This window comes from Nansenia antarctica, assembly GCF_963989245.1.
Source record: "Nansenia antarctica genome assembly, chromosome: 10".
NCBI classification, from domain to species: Eukaryota; Metazoa; Chordata; class Actinopteri; order Argentiniformes; family Microstomatidae; genus Nansenia; species Nansenia antarctica.
In genome coordinates, this window is record NC_137680.1 from 33,962,566 (window position 1) to 33,979,982 (window position 17,417).

The 17,417-nt window shown below is 44.0% G+C and overlaps 1 protein-coding gene across 1 annotated transcript in view; it reads right to left on the bottom strand.

Moving 5' to 3' along the window:
- plekhg4b (pleckstrin homology domain containing, family G (with RhoGef domain) member 4B) overlaps positions 1-11,913 on the bottom strand; it is a gene marked incomplete at both ends in the record, with an annotated part of 52,661 nt that extends 40,748 nt beyond the window's left edge. The window contains 1 exon segment of the mRNA XM_080541231.1: positions 11,845-11,913. Coding sequence (XP_080397357.1) covers positions 11,845-11,913 — 69 coding nt within the window.
- Between the last annotated feature and the right edge of the window lie 5,504 nt (positions 11,914-17,417).

The window sequence follows — 17,417 nt, forward strand, 5'->3', positions numbered from 1 at the left end:
AGTGAGGACAGACACGCAGACTGGGGTGTCCCTACCCTCTCCTCCAGTGAGGACAGACACGCAGACTGGGGTGTCCCTACCCTCTCCTCCAGTGAGGACAGACACGCAGACTGGGGTGTCCCTACCCTCTCCGTCCCGCCCTCTCTCCTCCAGTGAGGACAGACACGCAGACTGGGGTGTCCCTACCCTCTCCGTCCCGCCCTCTCTGATCCCAGGGATTTACAGCAGGCTGTGTGAGGTAGTGGTGGAACACTAGACTGCTAATGAATGGCTTTGGGGGATCCAGGTGGGACACTCTGTTGTCCTTGCTTTCAGTCAAACATCTGTTTCAGAATCAAGTAGAACAAACAATCGTAGATTCGTAGAGTACTAGAGGTTTCCACTAAACAAACAACGCTAAAAGCAAACGGAATGTCTTGGCGTTCAAAAATGTTTCACTGATTAGCGTGCTACACCTTAGCCAAGGGGAAGAGAGGGGGGGGTGTTTCCCTAAAAGAATAGAGGTTACAGAATCCCTGTTTATGGACAAGGCAATAAGTTTGTGTTTGATAAATTCAGTTCCTCCAAATTAATGAAGAAGCTGTTGAACTGGTCTGTGCTAGAATCAACAGGGCTTTCAAGTCAGCGTTTTATAAGGAGTTGTGTTTTGCGAAATGAGAATCGGTTCTCAATTGATCTGGTTCAATAAAGGTTCAATAAAAAGAAAAGAAAAGTGTTTTTATGAGGAGGACTGGAAGTGCAAGTATGTATATTTAATATCATGACATCAAATTCAGTAAGTACTCTTCCACAGTTCAGCTGCTGTCTGAGTAGCAGTCTCATACAGACCTGTAACTCTGTCTCATACAGACCTGTAACTCTGTCTCATACAGACCTGTAACTCTGTCTCATACAGACCTGTAACTCTGTCCCATACAGACCTGTAACTCTGTCTCATACAGACCTGTAACTCTGTCTCATACAGACCTGTAACTCTGTCCCATACAGACCTGTAACTCTGTCTCATACAGACCTGTAACTATGTCTCATACAGACCTGTAACTCTGTCTCATACAGACCTGTAACTCTGTCTCATACAGACCTGTAACTCTGTCTCATACAGACCTGTAACTCTGTCCCATACAGACCTGTAACTCTGTCTCATACAGACCTGTAACTCTGTCTCATACAGACCTGTAACTCTGTCTCATACAGACCTGTAACTCTGTCTCATACAGACATGTAACTCTGTCTCATACAGACCTGTAACTCTGTCCCATACAGACCTGTAACTCTGTCCCATACAGACCTGTAACTCTGTCTCATACATACCTGTAACTCTGTCTCATACAGACATGTAACTCTGTCTCATACAGACCTGTAACTCTGTCTCATACAGACATGTAACTCTGTCTCATACAGACCTGTAACTCTGTCCCATACAGACCTGTAACTCTGTCTCATACAGACCTGTAACTCTGTCCCATACAGACCTGTAACTCTGTCCCATACAGACCTGTAACTCTGTCTCATACAGACCTGTAACTCTGTCTCATACAGACCTGTAACTCTGTCTCATACAGACCTGTAACTCTGTCCCATACAGACCTGTAACTCTGTCCCATACAGACCTGTAACTCTGTCTCATACAGACCTGTAACTCTGTCCCATACAGACCTGTAACTCTGTCCCATACAGACCTGTAACTCTGTCTCATACAGACCTGTAACTCTGTCCCATACAGACCTGTAACTCTGTCTCATACAGACCTGTAACTCTGTCTCATACAGACCTGTAACTCTGTCTCATACAGACCTGTAACTCTGTCCCATACAGACCTGTAACTCTGTCTCATACAGACCTGTAACTCTGTCTCATACAGACCTGTAACTCTGTCCCATACAGACCTGTAACTCTGTCTCATACAGACCTGTAACTCATACAGACCTGTAACTCTGAAACATCTCCCCCCGGCACCCTGTAAAATATGTGTGCCAGAGGGCAGGGAGAATGAAGAGAGAGGGTGGGGGGCAGGGGGGGTAGTAGCACCACCAGTCACATTTAGTGGGTCAGGGACACAAAAGGAGCTGCGCACCAGGCCTCCAGTGGAGCATGAAGCCACCAGGGGAGTGTAACACCAGACCCTGGAGCCCCCATACAGACCCCTACCCAGACCTGGAGCCCCCATACAGACCCCTACCCAGACCTGGAGCCCCCATACAGACCCCTACCCAGACCTGGAGCCCCCATACTCTAACCGCTAGCCCGCTAACTCACTACTGGGCCCATAGGCCTCAGGTAAACAAAGGGCACAGACCTGCCCCACAGACCTGCCCCACATACCTACAGACCTACAGACATACAGACAGACAGACATACAGACATACAGACATACAGACATACAGACATACAGACATACAGACCTACAGACATACAGACATACAGACATACAGACATACAGACAGACAGACATACAGACCTACAGACCTACACAGACCTACAGACCTACAGACAGACAGACAGACATACAGACATACAGACATACAGACCTACAGACAGACAGACATACAGACATACAGACATACAGACATACAGACATACAGACATACAGACATACAGACATACAGACATACAGACATACAGACCTACAGACATACAGACATACAGACATACAGACATACAGACATACAGACAGACAGACAGACAGACAGACAGACATACAGACATACAGACATACAGACATACAGACATACAGACATACAGACATACAGACATACAGACATACAGACATACAGACAGACAGACAGACAGACATACAGACATACAGACATACAGACCTACAGACATACAGACAGACAGACATACAGACATACAGACATACAGACATACAGACATACAGACATACAGACATACAGACCTACAGACATACAGACCTACAGACATACAGACATACAGACATACAGACATACAGACAGACAGACAGACAGACAGACAGACAGACAGACAGACAGACCTACAGACCTACAGACAGACAGACAGACAGACAGACAGACAGACAGACATACAGACATACAGACATACAGACATACAGACATACAGACATACAGACATACAGACATACAGACATACAGACATACAGACATACAGACATACAGACCTACAGACAGACAGACATACAGACATACAGACAGACAGACATACAGACATACAGACCTACAGACCTACAGACAGACATACAGACAGACAGACAGACAGACAGACAGACAGACAGACAGACATACAGACATACAGACACACAGGCAGACAGACACACAGGCAGACAGACCTACAGACATACAGACATACAGACATACAGACATACAGACATACAGACATACAGACATACAGACCTACAGACAGACATACAGACAGACAGACAGACAGACAGACAGACAGACATACAGACATACAGACATACAGACATACAGACATACAGACATACAGACAGACAGACAGACATACAGACAGACAGACAGACAGACAGACAGACATACAGACATACAGACATACAGACATACAGACATACAGACAGACAGACAGACAGACATACAGACATACAGACAGACAGACCTACAGACATACAGACATACAGACATACAGACCTACAGACATACAGACATACAGACATACAGACATACAGACAGACAGACAGACAGACCTACAGACATACAGACATACAGACATACAGACAGACAGACATACAGACATACAGACATACAGACATACAGACATACAGACATACAGACATACAGACAGACAGACAGACAGACCTACAGACATACAGACATACAGACATACAGACATACAGACATACAGACACACAGACATACAGACATACAGACATACAGACATACAGACATACAGACATACAGACATACAGACATACAGACATACAGACATACAGACATACAGACATACAGACAGACATACAGACATACAGACAGACAGACAGACAGACAGACAGACAGACAGACATACAGACCTACAGACATACAGACATACAGACATACAGACATACAGACATACAGACATACAGACATACAGACATACAGACATACAGACATACAGACAGACAGACATACAGACATACAGACATACAGACATACAGACATACAGACAGACAGACATACAGACATACAGACATACAGACATACAGACATACAGACATACAGACATACAGACATACAGACAGACAGACAGACAGACCTACAGACATACAGACATACAGACAGACAGACATACAGACATACAGACATACAGACATACAGACATACAGACATACAGACATACAGACATACAGACATACAGACCTACAGACATACAGACAGACAGACATACAGACAGACAGACAGACAGACATACAGACATACAGACATACAGACAGACAGACAGACAGACATACAGACAGACAGACATACAGACATACAGACATACAGACATACAGACATACAGACCTACAGACATACAGACATACAGACATACAGACATACAGACAGACAGACAGACAGACATACAGACATACAGACATACAGACAGACAGACAGACAGACATACAGACATACAGACCTACAGACATACAGACAGACAGACATACAGACAGACAGACAGACAGACATACAGACATACAGACATACAGACAGACAGACAGACAGACATACAGACAGACAGACATACAGACATACAGACATACAGACATACAGACATACAGACCTACAGACATACAGACATACAGACATACAGACATACAGACAGACAGACAGACAGACATACAGACCTACAGACATACAGACATACAGACATACAGACATACAGACATACAGACATACAGACATACAGACATACAGACATACAGACATACAGACATACAGACATACAGACATACAGACCTACAGACACACAGACATACAGACATACAGACATACAGACATACAGACATACAGACATACAGACATACAGACAGACAGACATACAGACATACAGACCTACAGACATACAGACAGACAGACATACAGACATACAGACATACAGACATACAGACAGACAGACATACAGACAGACAGACAGACAGACATACAGACCTACAGACATACAGACATACAGACATACAGACATACAGACAGACAGACAGACAGACATACAGACCTACAGACATACAGACATACAGACATACAGACAGACAGACAGACAGACATACAGACATACAGACCTACAGACATACAGACAGACAGACATACAGACAGACAGACAGACAGACAGACATACAGACATACAGACATACAGACAGACAGACAGACAGACATACAGACAGACAGACATACAGACATACAGACCTACAGACATACAGACAGACAGACATACAGACAGACATACAGACAGACAGCCTCTGAGACAGACAGACAGACAGACAGCCTCTGAGACAGACATACAGACATACAGACATACAGACATACAGACATACAGACCTACAGACATACAGACATACAGACATACAGACATACAGACATACAGACATACAGACAGACAGACATACAGACATACAGACCTACAGACATACAGACATACAGACATACAGACAGACAGACATACAGACATACAGACATACAGACATACAGACATACAGACATACAGACATACAGACATACAGACAGACAGACAGACAGACATACAGACATACAGACAGACAGACAGACAGACAGACAGACATACAGACAGACAGACATACAGACATACAGACATACAGACATACAGACAGACAGACATACAGACATACAGACATACAGACATACAGACAGACAGACATACAGACATACAGACAGACAGACAGACAGACAGACAGACATACAGACAGACAGACATACAGACACACAGACATACAGACCTACAGACATACAGACATACAGACATACAGACACACAGACATACAGACATACAGACATACAGACATACAGACATACAGACATACAGACATACAGACAGACAGACATACAGACATACAGACCTACAGACATACAGACATACAGACATACAGACATACAGACCTACAGACATACAGACAGACAGACATACAGACATACAGACATACAGACATACAGACATACAGACATACAGACATACAGACATACAGACATACAGACATACAGACATACAGACATACAGACATACAGACAGACAGACATACAGACATACAGACCTACAGACATACAGACATACAGACATACAGACATACAGACAGACAGACAGACAGACAGACAGACATACAGACAGACAGACAGACAGACAGACAGACATACAGACATACAGACATACAGACATACAGACATACAGACATACAGACATACAGACATACAGACATACAGACATACAGACAGACAGACATACAGACATACAGACATACAGACATACAGACATACAGACATACAGACATACAGACAGACAGACATACAGACAGACAGACATACAGACATACAGACATACAGACATACAGACATACAGACAGACAGACATACAGACATACAGACATACAGACATACAGACATACAGACATACAGACATACAGACATACAGACATACAGACATACAGACATACAGACCTACAGACCTACAGACATACAGACAGACAGACATACAGACAGACAGACAGACAGACAGACAGACAGACATACAGACATACAGACATACAGACATACAGACATACAGACATACAGACATACAGACACACAGACAGACAGACCTACAGACATACAGACATACAGACATACAGACATACAGACATACAGACATACAGACATACAGACATACAGACATACAGACATACAGACATACAGACATACAGACATACAGACAGACAGACAGACATACAGACAGACAGACAGACATACAGACAGACATACAGACATACAGACCTACAGACATACAGACCTACAGACATACAGACATACAGACCTACAGACATACAGACAGACAGACATACAGACAGACAGACAGACAGACAGACAGACATACAGACATACAGACATACAGACATACAGACATACAGACATACAGACATACAGACATACAGACAGACAGACATACAGACAGACAGACAGACAGACAGACAGACATACAGACATACAGACATACAGACATACAGACATACAGACATACAGACATACAGACACACAGACAGACAGACCTACAGACAGACAGACCTACAGACATACAGACCTACAGACATACAGACAGACAGACATACAGACAGACAGACAGACAGACAGACAGACATACAGACATACAGACATACAGACATACAGACATACAGACATACAGACATACAGACATACAGACATACAGACACACAGACAGACAGACCTACAGACATACAGACACACAGACAGACAGACCTACAGACATACAGACATACAGACATACAGACCTACAGACATACAGACATACAGACCTACAGACATACAGACATACAGACCTACAGACATACAGACCTACAGACCTACAGACATACAGGTGCCAAGAGACCAACAAAGGAGACTGGCCTCCCCTCCCCTCCCCATCAAAGTGGGAGCAGTTTGATTTCCCCTTTTGATCCAGACTGGTGGGAAATCTAATCCAGAAGAATAGGGAGTTTGGGGGGCGTGGGGGGGGTAACTGAAAGGGTGGGTGGGGAAGGCTGTTTGGGCCAGACTGTGTGTGAGGTCTCTAGCTGAAAGCAGCAATGGAAAATGACACAAATTGTGAGGCGCCTCAGATGGATCAAGATTTGGCACTTGGGGTAACAGAGACCCAGAGACCACATCCTCACTGCTGCCGCTGATGACACAGAAGGTGTTTGACTGTATCAATAAACAGTACACACAGACACCCACAGGCACACACACACACACACACACACACACACACACACACACACACACACACACACACCTTTAGAGGATGATAACAACATACTGATGGACGTTTGTAAAAATACACTGTTGTCAATGTTATCTCCCAAGATAAACGTTAACCCTTTAAACCCACAGTAATTGTGTGACTAATACGACCAGGCCAGACAAAAGCCTGGGAGGCGACAGGAATTAGACAGACAATGAAGTGTCTGAACGTGAGGTGCTCTGTCAACCCACCTGTATCAATGCAGGTAAGTACACAGCAGCACACACCCATAGTATTTGATATACTGTAATGGATATTGCTTGTATCCCTCCTAAAACTGTCAGTTGGTAAAGTAACTTTTTAGACAAAACTGGAAACTGCTGGGTTCAACAGGTTTGCTGGTGTGGTTGTTGTCTTGCCAGTGAAAATTGTTTAGCAAAATTCCTACAAATTGCAAAATGTAAGTTTTCGAAATGTGATGATTAACTATGATAATTTTGGGAATCTTTGGGAACTTTGGAAATTATCTGAAATTGTTCTTAAAATACTACTCTGCAAAAATGATAAATAATCATTTATTTGTAAATGTTATTTTCTTTACTTTTCTGTGTGCCAATCTTGTCTGTGAGCTACAACATGTCTGTGAGCTACAACATGGTTTTGTTATGCAGAAATACATATCCAGTTGAAGTCAGAATGCTCACTAGCTAGCTAACGTAGCAGAAACAGACATGATATGTACACTGTTCAGATCAGAAACAGACATGATATGGACACTGTTCAGATCAGAAACAGACATGATATGGACACTGTTCAGATCAGAAACAGACATGATATGGACACTGTTCAGATCAGAAACAGACATGATATGGACACTGTTCAGATCAGAAACAGACATGATATGGACACTGTTCAGATCAGAAACAGACATGATATGGACACTGTTCAGATCAGAAACAGACATGATATGGACACTGTTCAGATCAGAAACAGACATGATATGGACACTGTTCAGATCAGAAACATACATGATATGGACACTGTTCAGATCAGAAACAGACATGATATGGACACTGTTCAGATCAGAAACAGACATGATATGGACACTGTTCAGATCAGAAACAGACATGATATGGACACTGTTCAGATCAGAAACAGACATGATATGGACACTGTTCAGATCAGAAACAGACATGATATGGACACTGTTCAGATCAGGTTTCAGCAACAAACAAACAAAGTGTTTCAAACCATATTTACTAAATGTTTTGTTTGAATAGTAATGTTGCTGGCAAAAAAACCTATGGAATTAGAGACAGCATTGTAGCAGCAGGCGGACTAACCCTAACCTGTGATAATCTATTTAAAGTGTTCATTATTTAAGTTCAAGTTAAGTATCAAGTGTTAAATATCAAGTGATATCAAATGATACGCCTCATGGTAGTATCTTTGCTGGAGAACATTTGGTGTATAATAATACAGTATAGGGCTAAAACAACCTAACTTTATTCTAAAACCATCTTGTCTCTTGACACAGGATATATTTAGTTAAGATCCCATCTAATCTCTTCTTTTACAGTGTCTTGAAAAGTATTCACCTTCATCCACAGTTTTTAAGTGTAAGTATATGTAAGCGTAAATGTAACACAATATCAACCATCAATTACGTAAAACAAAATGAGACAAAATGAGAGACATTTCTTTTTTGGGGTTATTTAAAGACCTGCAGCGCTGTACATACTGTACATACTGTACATTTTGGGCAGTTTCTCACTTTGTTATCAAAGTCACCTGATCCATATCATGGTGGGCGCTTGCTGACTTTTCTCTAACCGGATGTAAACAACAAGGGGCAGGATGTTGTTCAGAAGCAACCAGTGACAGACTGAGTTGTCCCTACAGGAAGTGACATCACTACGCCCCGCATTGTACACACAATGTATAGAGAGAGGCCAACCAAGAACACAACGTGAACATGGCTGTCTAAAGAGAGCGTGTTTCTGGTCTAAAAGGGAAGTTCTCATCCTACGGTTTAGGATTGTGTCCATACTTAAAGGGGTGTAGTAAAGTAAAGTCCTGCTACATTGTAGGTGATTATTCATAGCTTTCAGTCACGTGGTTTCTTCCCTAGCAACCACCAACCTGACGGGCAAAAAGTATCATAGCAACATCGCTCAACATGGCTGCCTACTATTTAGACCACCTCACTCATGAAGAACTATCAAGATACACGACGGTGATAGGAGTGGAGGATTGACACCATTCAAATAGTGTTGGATTCCCTGTCTTCTACTCTATCCGGACACGTTGGAATTATGTTCCTAACCCCCGGAGAATCAAAGTTATTGACCTGCAAAGGGTGCCTCCTTGACCGGCTTTTCCCGTGAATAACACCGGTTATGGAGGTGGTACAAATATAAGACTATTATTGCTAAATTCACCATCAGTATACGGTCATTTTGAGCCCTTAACCACCGCGCTGACACCCGAGAAGATATACTTTTAATATGAAACTCGATCAACCGGGCGTTCACCGGCTTCTGGACGAAACTCCCAACTCCCGCTGTCAGCGAGGCGAGGGAATATTTATATCCGGGAATTCGCTCCTTGCTGTGTCCACGGTGATAGGAGTGGAGGATCGACTCCATTCAAATAGTGTTGGATTCCCTGTCTTCTACTCTATCCGGACACGTTGGAATTATTTTCCTAACCCCCGGAGAATCAAAGTTATTGACCTGCAAAGGGTGCCTCCTTGACTGTCTTTTCCCGTGAATAACACCGGTTATGGAGGTGGTACAAACATAAGACTATTATTGCTAAATTCACCATCAGTATACGGTCATTTTGAGCCCTTAACCACCGCGCTGACACCCCGAGAAGATATACTTTTAATATGAAACTCGATCAACCGGGCGTTCACCGGCTGCTGGACGAAACTCCCAACTCCCGCTGTCAGCGAGGCGAGGGAATATTTATATCCGGGAATTCGCTCCTTGCTGTGTCCACGGTGATAGGAGTGGAGGATCGACTCCATTCAAATAGTGTTGGATTCCCTGTCTTCTACTCTATCCGGACACGTTGGAATTATTTTCCTAACCCACGGGAAATCAAAGTTATTAACCCGCAAAAAGTGGGTTTTGCCCGTGGGTTTTGCCCGCAAAAAGTGCCTTTTGCCCTTCAGGTGGGCGTTTCCACTATGCTGTGACGTCACATGAAAGCTATGAATGGGAATGGGAAGATGTTTGGGGTAGAGGGATTCTGTTTTATTGTCACGTAGGAAGAGCAGACTATGGGAAAGTTCAGTTCAACTCACAACTACGCTGGAGTTAGTGGTAGGTGTATTACACACTACACCTGCGTAACTCTCTCATACTGACGCATGGGAAGGTAGAAAATAAGAATAAAACGATAGCCTGACTACAGTAGCATGCATGTCACCATCACATGTCATCTTGCATCTCCAAATAAGTCACACACCTTTCCTTCAGGTCACCTTACCCTGTTCATCATGGACATCTGGATTCTGCTTAGGCTACAGACCAGGACGCACACACACACACACACGCACGCACGCACGCACGCACACACACACACACACACACACACACACACACACACTCACACACACACACACACACACACACACACACACACACACACACACACACACACACACCAACATACCAGCTGCTTATTATCTGTGAAGTATACTGGTAGTTCAACTATTATTATCATGTCACTCCAAAATCAGTTTGGTGACATTCAAACTGATTTACAAGTCAAACGTTTTGGATCAAGCTGTAGTTTTGCTATAACTTGTACCAATGTGGTCAAAATTGCAAGGCTGTAGGCAGCTATTAGAACAACCCCATAGGATAACTTCAGCTGAACAGTGGTACTTCACTAAGACAAGAAAAGAGAAAAGATACATTCAGACACCAATTTTTTTCCAGCTCCTACCTTAATACTCAGATAGTTGTCACAGCTCCGGGATTTTGCTCTGGAGTGCATTTTGCGAAGTGACAGCATTTAGGTATGAAGACAAGCCCCAAACATCAATAAATAAATAAGCCACATTAAACACCAACGGTAAAATCCAGTGTAAATCCAGTCAGAGTCAGTGAGGGCTGAGTCATTGCTATAGGTTTGGCATGTCCACAGCCATGATGCCAGTATTGTCCCTTTCTCTCTCACCCTCTCTCACTCTCTCTCTCTCTCTCTCTCTCTCTCTCTCTCTCTCTCTCTCTCTCTCTCTCTCTCTCTCTCTCTGTCCTGCAGTGCTAGCCTGCCAGTGTTAGACTAAAGCTCCTGCTGGAGCGTGAGAGAGGCAGCGCACTCTGTTCCCCGCTGCCCCCCCACACACACACACTCCTCCCTCCCTCCCCACTAACAAAACCCCCCGCCCCCTCAGCTACTGAAGCCTCTCCCAGCAGGATAATGCATACCGATGCAACTTCCCTTAACCATTCAGAAAACACACTACCTGACCTGCACACACACACAACAATACCCCCCCCCCCTCCACCCTCAGTGCCCAGTAGGGGTACAACTCTGACTAACTCCACTCCCCCCCCGCCACCCCCCCCCCCCCCCCGATGACCCCCGACACCCCCCCCCCCCAACCCACTCTCCTCCCCTGATGCTGCCTCATTGTCTTGACAACACAAATGGACTAGGGTTTCAGCTTATTCTGCTGCTTTTCAAAAGGAGAGGGGGGGAGGGGGAGGGAGGAGAAAAGAAGACATCAGCATAGCATTGATGGTTCAGGTCACCCACCATAATGGTGCCCCCTTAAATCTTGTCAGGGAAACACCTCATCTTAAACTGGTCCTGACACCTCACAGACATATGGAGGCTATCTCCTTAAAGGAGTGACGGGTTCAGAACAGATTACCTCTGATAAAGACATATATCACCCTTATTAACACGCTGATTAACATTGGGACTGTCGGATATCGGATATGTCCCTTCAGAATGAGGTTGTAGTTCTTATACCAACATGGAACCCAACATGACAGGCATAAACTAACATAGTCGCTTGTCCTGTGGAAGTTGCTACTTGGGTTGTGGGACACAGACAGAAGAAAAGATGCATAGAAGCGATATAAAAGATAAAATATGTTTGTTTCAAATCTAAAACGTCTAAAAAGACAAGCTCAGACTCAGGCAATATTTTTGGATTCAATCTCCCTCAAACCATGCCCTGCGTACCTCCCTTTCCCCGTGCCAGGCTGCACTCTCTCCGATGGCCACTAGGGGCAGCTTCTGGCCTGTCTGGATGTATTCTCTGGTTGATTTAGGAGCTGGCCTTATTGCACTGGGGCAAACAGTAAACATGAATCAGCTTGTTGAATCATTATCACTTTTTGTAGTCAGGAAAACTCTTTCAAATAAACCAGAATTATCTTTGATGGTAGAAACAAACCTTCGTGCGTAGGTTTTGAGTAATCTGTTATTATGTAAAAAAAAAATGTTGGTGAGAATGTAAAGAAAGCAGCATTTCTGGTGGTGAAGTGTGTACTGTGTGTGTACTGAATGTATCCATCACATCCTGAAGTGTTGTTCTATGACGACAGTTCCCATCATCTCCTGTTGTTTTTGCAGGAGCAGCTTTGGGCTTGAAATAGCCCAGTTTACGCAGGCTTCTCGTAAACAATATTTATGAGATCTGAAACAACAGATTGGGTACTTGGGTAGTCCCCTGCGAGGCCTGCCGTCTGATAAGGCTATCAGGGGGACAAACTGAACAGATGAAAAGAGTGACAAAGTTGGAACATTTTTCATAATCATAACTTACTCTGAAGATGGAGATATGGGACACAGATGGTAAATATGGGGAGGTATTGGTACAACATGTTTTTTTTTCTTAGCAATTACTGGAATGGTCTTAACACACAACACACATCCATATGTATGCTAACACACACACGCGCACATACACACACACACACACACACATTCATCTTGGGTCAACTATGTGGTCAGTTCTTATCAACACAGTCTGTTGGTCATTTCATTGTCCAGTAAGGGCCAATTAGTGATGATCAGACATGGCCATCACTGCAAGGATAGCCTACCACACACACACACACACACACACACACACACACACACACACACACACACACAAACACACACACACACACACACACACACACAAACACACACACACACACACACACACACACACACACACACACTCACACACACACACACACACACACACACACACACACAAACACACACACACACACACACACACACACACACACACACACAAACACACACACACACACACACACACAAACACACGCTCACCCAACTGTGGAATGTGACACGCTGGTCCCACCTCAGCTCGTAGCCACACAGTGTGCCACCCAGGCCACCCAGCTCCCATTGGCACACAGACTCTACTTCACTATTTCTCACAAAAAGTTAGGAGTCAAAACATTTCATACATTTCAAATGTTTGTTAAGAGATACATTTTTTCCTGAATCCAAAAAGCTTCCAAGCTTCAAAGTTTCCAGCATAACATTGAAAGCTATCGCTAATCATTCGATCAATAGCTCGGAGGAGAAACTCCCCAGTCTATGAAACGATCAATTGATCTCTCCTGCAAGACAGCTACAGAAGCTTTTCTGCTGAATACATGAGTAGCTGCAGCACATCCCGATAGTTTTCAAAAATCAGTCTGGACTCTGGGCTGATAGAAAATGCTACTCCAACAGAATCACAAGAGATTCTTTGTTGCCTGTAAATGGTGTGATATGAAGCCAACAGCTTAAGAGTCCTCTATCAGAGCCTTTGTGACTAGCGGTTTCTCTAGCCCACAGTCTCCTTCAGCATTCAGATCACTCATTGGTACACAGCAATTCATATACTTTATACTTTTGTCAAGGTAGGTCACAATATCTTTTCCCTCTATCAATAACTTAGACCGACTCGATGAAGCCAATAATTAGCTATAATAAATAATAAATAATTCAAAGCATACACGTTGTATAACAGTTAAAAAAAAGAAATAGGCCTAATACTTTTTAAAGTCTTTTTTCATGACTCTCGGTAAGATAGTGTCATGTAGATGAACCATCTAAAGTAATAGTTCTGTACCATCAGAAATGATGTAGCAGAAACATCCAGAAGTTTTTTACGTGTACACATTCTCACATGACAAACAGCAACAGCAAATGCCAACCAGTGACGTAGAAGACATTATAGAAGACGTTATAACTTCTAGCTTTTTTACTTACAGTTCCAATCTTGGACAACGGATCCCTAGTTGGGTATCAGGAAACAATCTCAAGAGGGTCTCCCTGCACAGTGCACACACACACACAGACACAGCTCTCACACACGGTGAAAGAGTCATCAACAAGACCCCCGTCCACTTCACATGGCCTTGAGAACAGACAACCCTGTACGTACACAGTCCTCCTCCTCCTCGGCCTAGGCCACTGCCCCCTCCCTCCCTCCCCTACTCCCTCCCACCCACCCTCCCTCCCACACCCAGGACCCAGGACCCTGGGAGTCAACTCCACTTAGACGTGGGAGTGCTGCTGCACCCCCCCCCCCCCCGCCAGCCTCTGATAAGATAGCACAGAATAAAAACAGCCGAGGAACCCAAGGGCTTCCCAACATGACAGTAGTAGAGAAGGAGGAGCTGTCCTCTTCTCAGCCGTTGCCGTGAGGTTGTCATGTATTTTGGGCGCCAAGATCTTCACATAGAGATGACCTCGTTGAACAAACGTACACAGCTATGCACACAAATACACGTCCGCACACGCACACACACGTGCGCACACACACGCATACACACACACTTTCGCACACACGCATACACACACACACACACACACACACACACACACACACAAACACATAAACATGTTGGTAGGACCATCTTGTTTATGTTTAGCAGCCATTTTACTGTGTAGTGTAGGGAGTGATCCCCAGAGTGATCCCCAGAAACCAAATGTATTTTATATTAACAATGATGGATGGATGATGGATAATGGATGATGGATAATGGATGATGGATAATGGATGATGGATAATGGATGATGGATAATGGATTATGGATAATGGATGATGGATAATGGATTATGGATAATGGATGATGGATAATGGATGATGGATAATGGATTATGGATAATGGATGATGGATAATGGATGATGGCACATCGTGTGCTCGTTCTCAGGCAGCAGGCCAATGGTCTCTTACTTAGCAACATCATAAATGTATCACAATCAACTGGAATTGAAATTCATAATCTCAATTAGATTTTTCTGATGCCTTTGTTAACAACAAGGCACCTAAGCTAAATCAGCTCTTCAGTGAATCAGCTCGTCAGTGAATCAGCTCGTCAGTGAACCAGCACTTCAGTGAATCAGCTATTCAGTGAAGCAGCTCTTCCAAACCACAGAGCTTCTGCAGGGGGGAGGGGGGCAGCTGTTCTCAGACCAGCCCCTCAACACCACCACCACCAACCAAGTACATTTCACTGTGTGAAATTCACCTCAGGAAGTGTGTGTGTGTGTGTGTGTGTGTGTGTGTGTGTGCCACCTGTCGTGGCCCCTTCATGCACCTCGGCCCCCTGTTGTGTGGACGTCTCGGACCAGGCCTTTGGGAACACAAAAGCCACTGTCTTCCCCTGGCACGACCAGCACAGGTGGCTGGAGGAGGCCAGGTCCAGTTACAATAGCAGCATCTGGTTAGCTCTACGGCCGGGAGGCAGGGAGGCAGGGAGAGGGCACTGTGTACAGTACTCTCCTCAGACCTGAGGCAGACGTTCAGCTCTGGTTAGCTCTACGGCCGGGAGGCAGGGAGGCAGGGAGAGGGCACTGTGTACAGTACTCTCCTCAGACCTGAGGCAGACGTTCAGCTCTGGCGACAGCTCCAGAGTTAACTTTGTGGTTCACCATCACGTAGGTGTGAGAATACGCCTATCATGCTAACCGATTTCAAACTTGTTTTCGTTGTATCTTACATGGATTTTATTAATTTTTCAATTCGTGATCAACTTGATCTATTACATAGGTAATAACAATGTTATTCTGCTGAACTACCTATGTACTGTACTCTGTGTCCCTCGTAGATAGTAGAATAATATAGTCAACAAGGGATTTGAAGCGCAACAACAACAACAACAACAACAACAACAACAACAACACATTTTCCAACTGCTCTCAATGAGCCCTCTGAGACATAGAAATGAAAGGAACAGTCTATCTCCTACAATGGAAGTGTTTTGTCCAAACAGTATCATACTGTGAAAGGAAGCCATCCTCTTAATAAGCTCGTAAGAGCAAGGTCACTTCAGGCAGCAATATCTTGTTCTTAGGTAGATGAACATTACCCATGAACCACTTGTGTTTACTTGGCCAGAAAAGGCAAGAATCCATATTGCACCTCGCCCATGACCAGCCTCAGTAAAGCTGTGGGCAAGTCCCTGAAGGCAAACTTTTGACTCTTGTTAAAAAAAAAAACCTGATAGTACCTGTTCAAGCTCCACACAGTCACAGTAACTCTTTA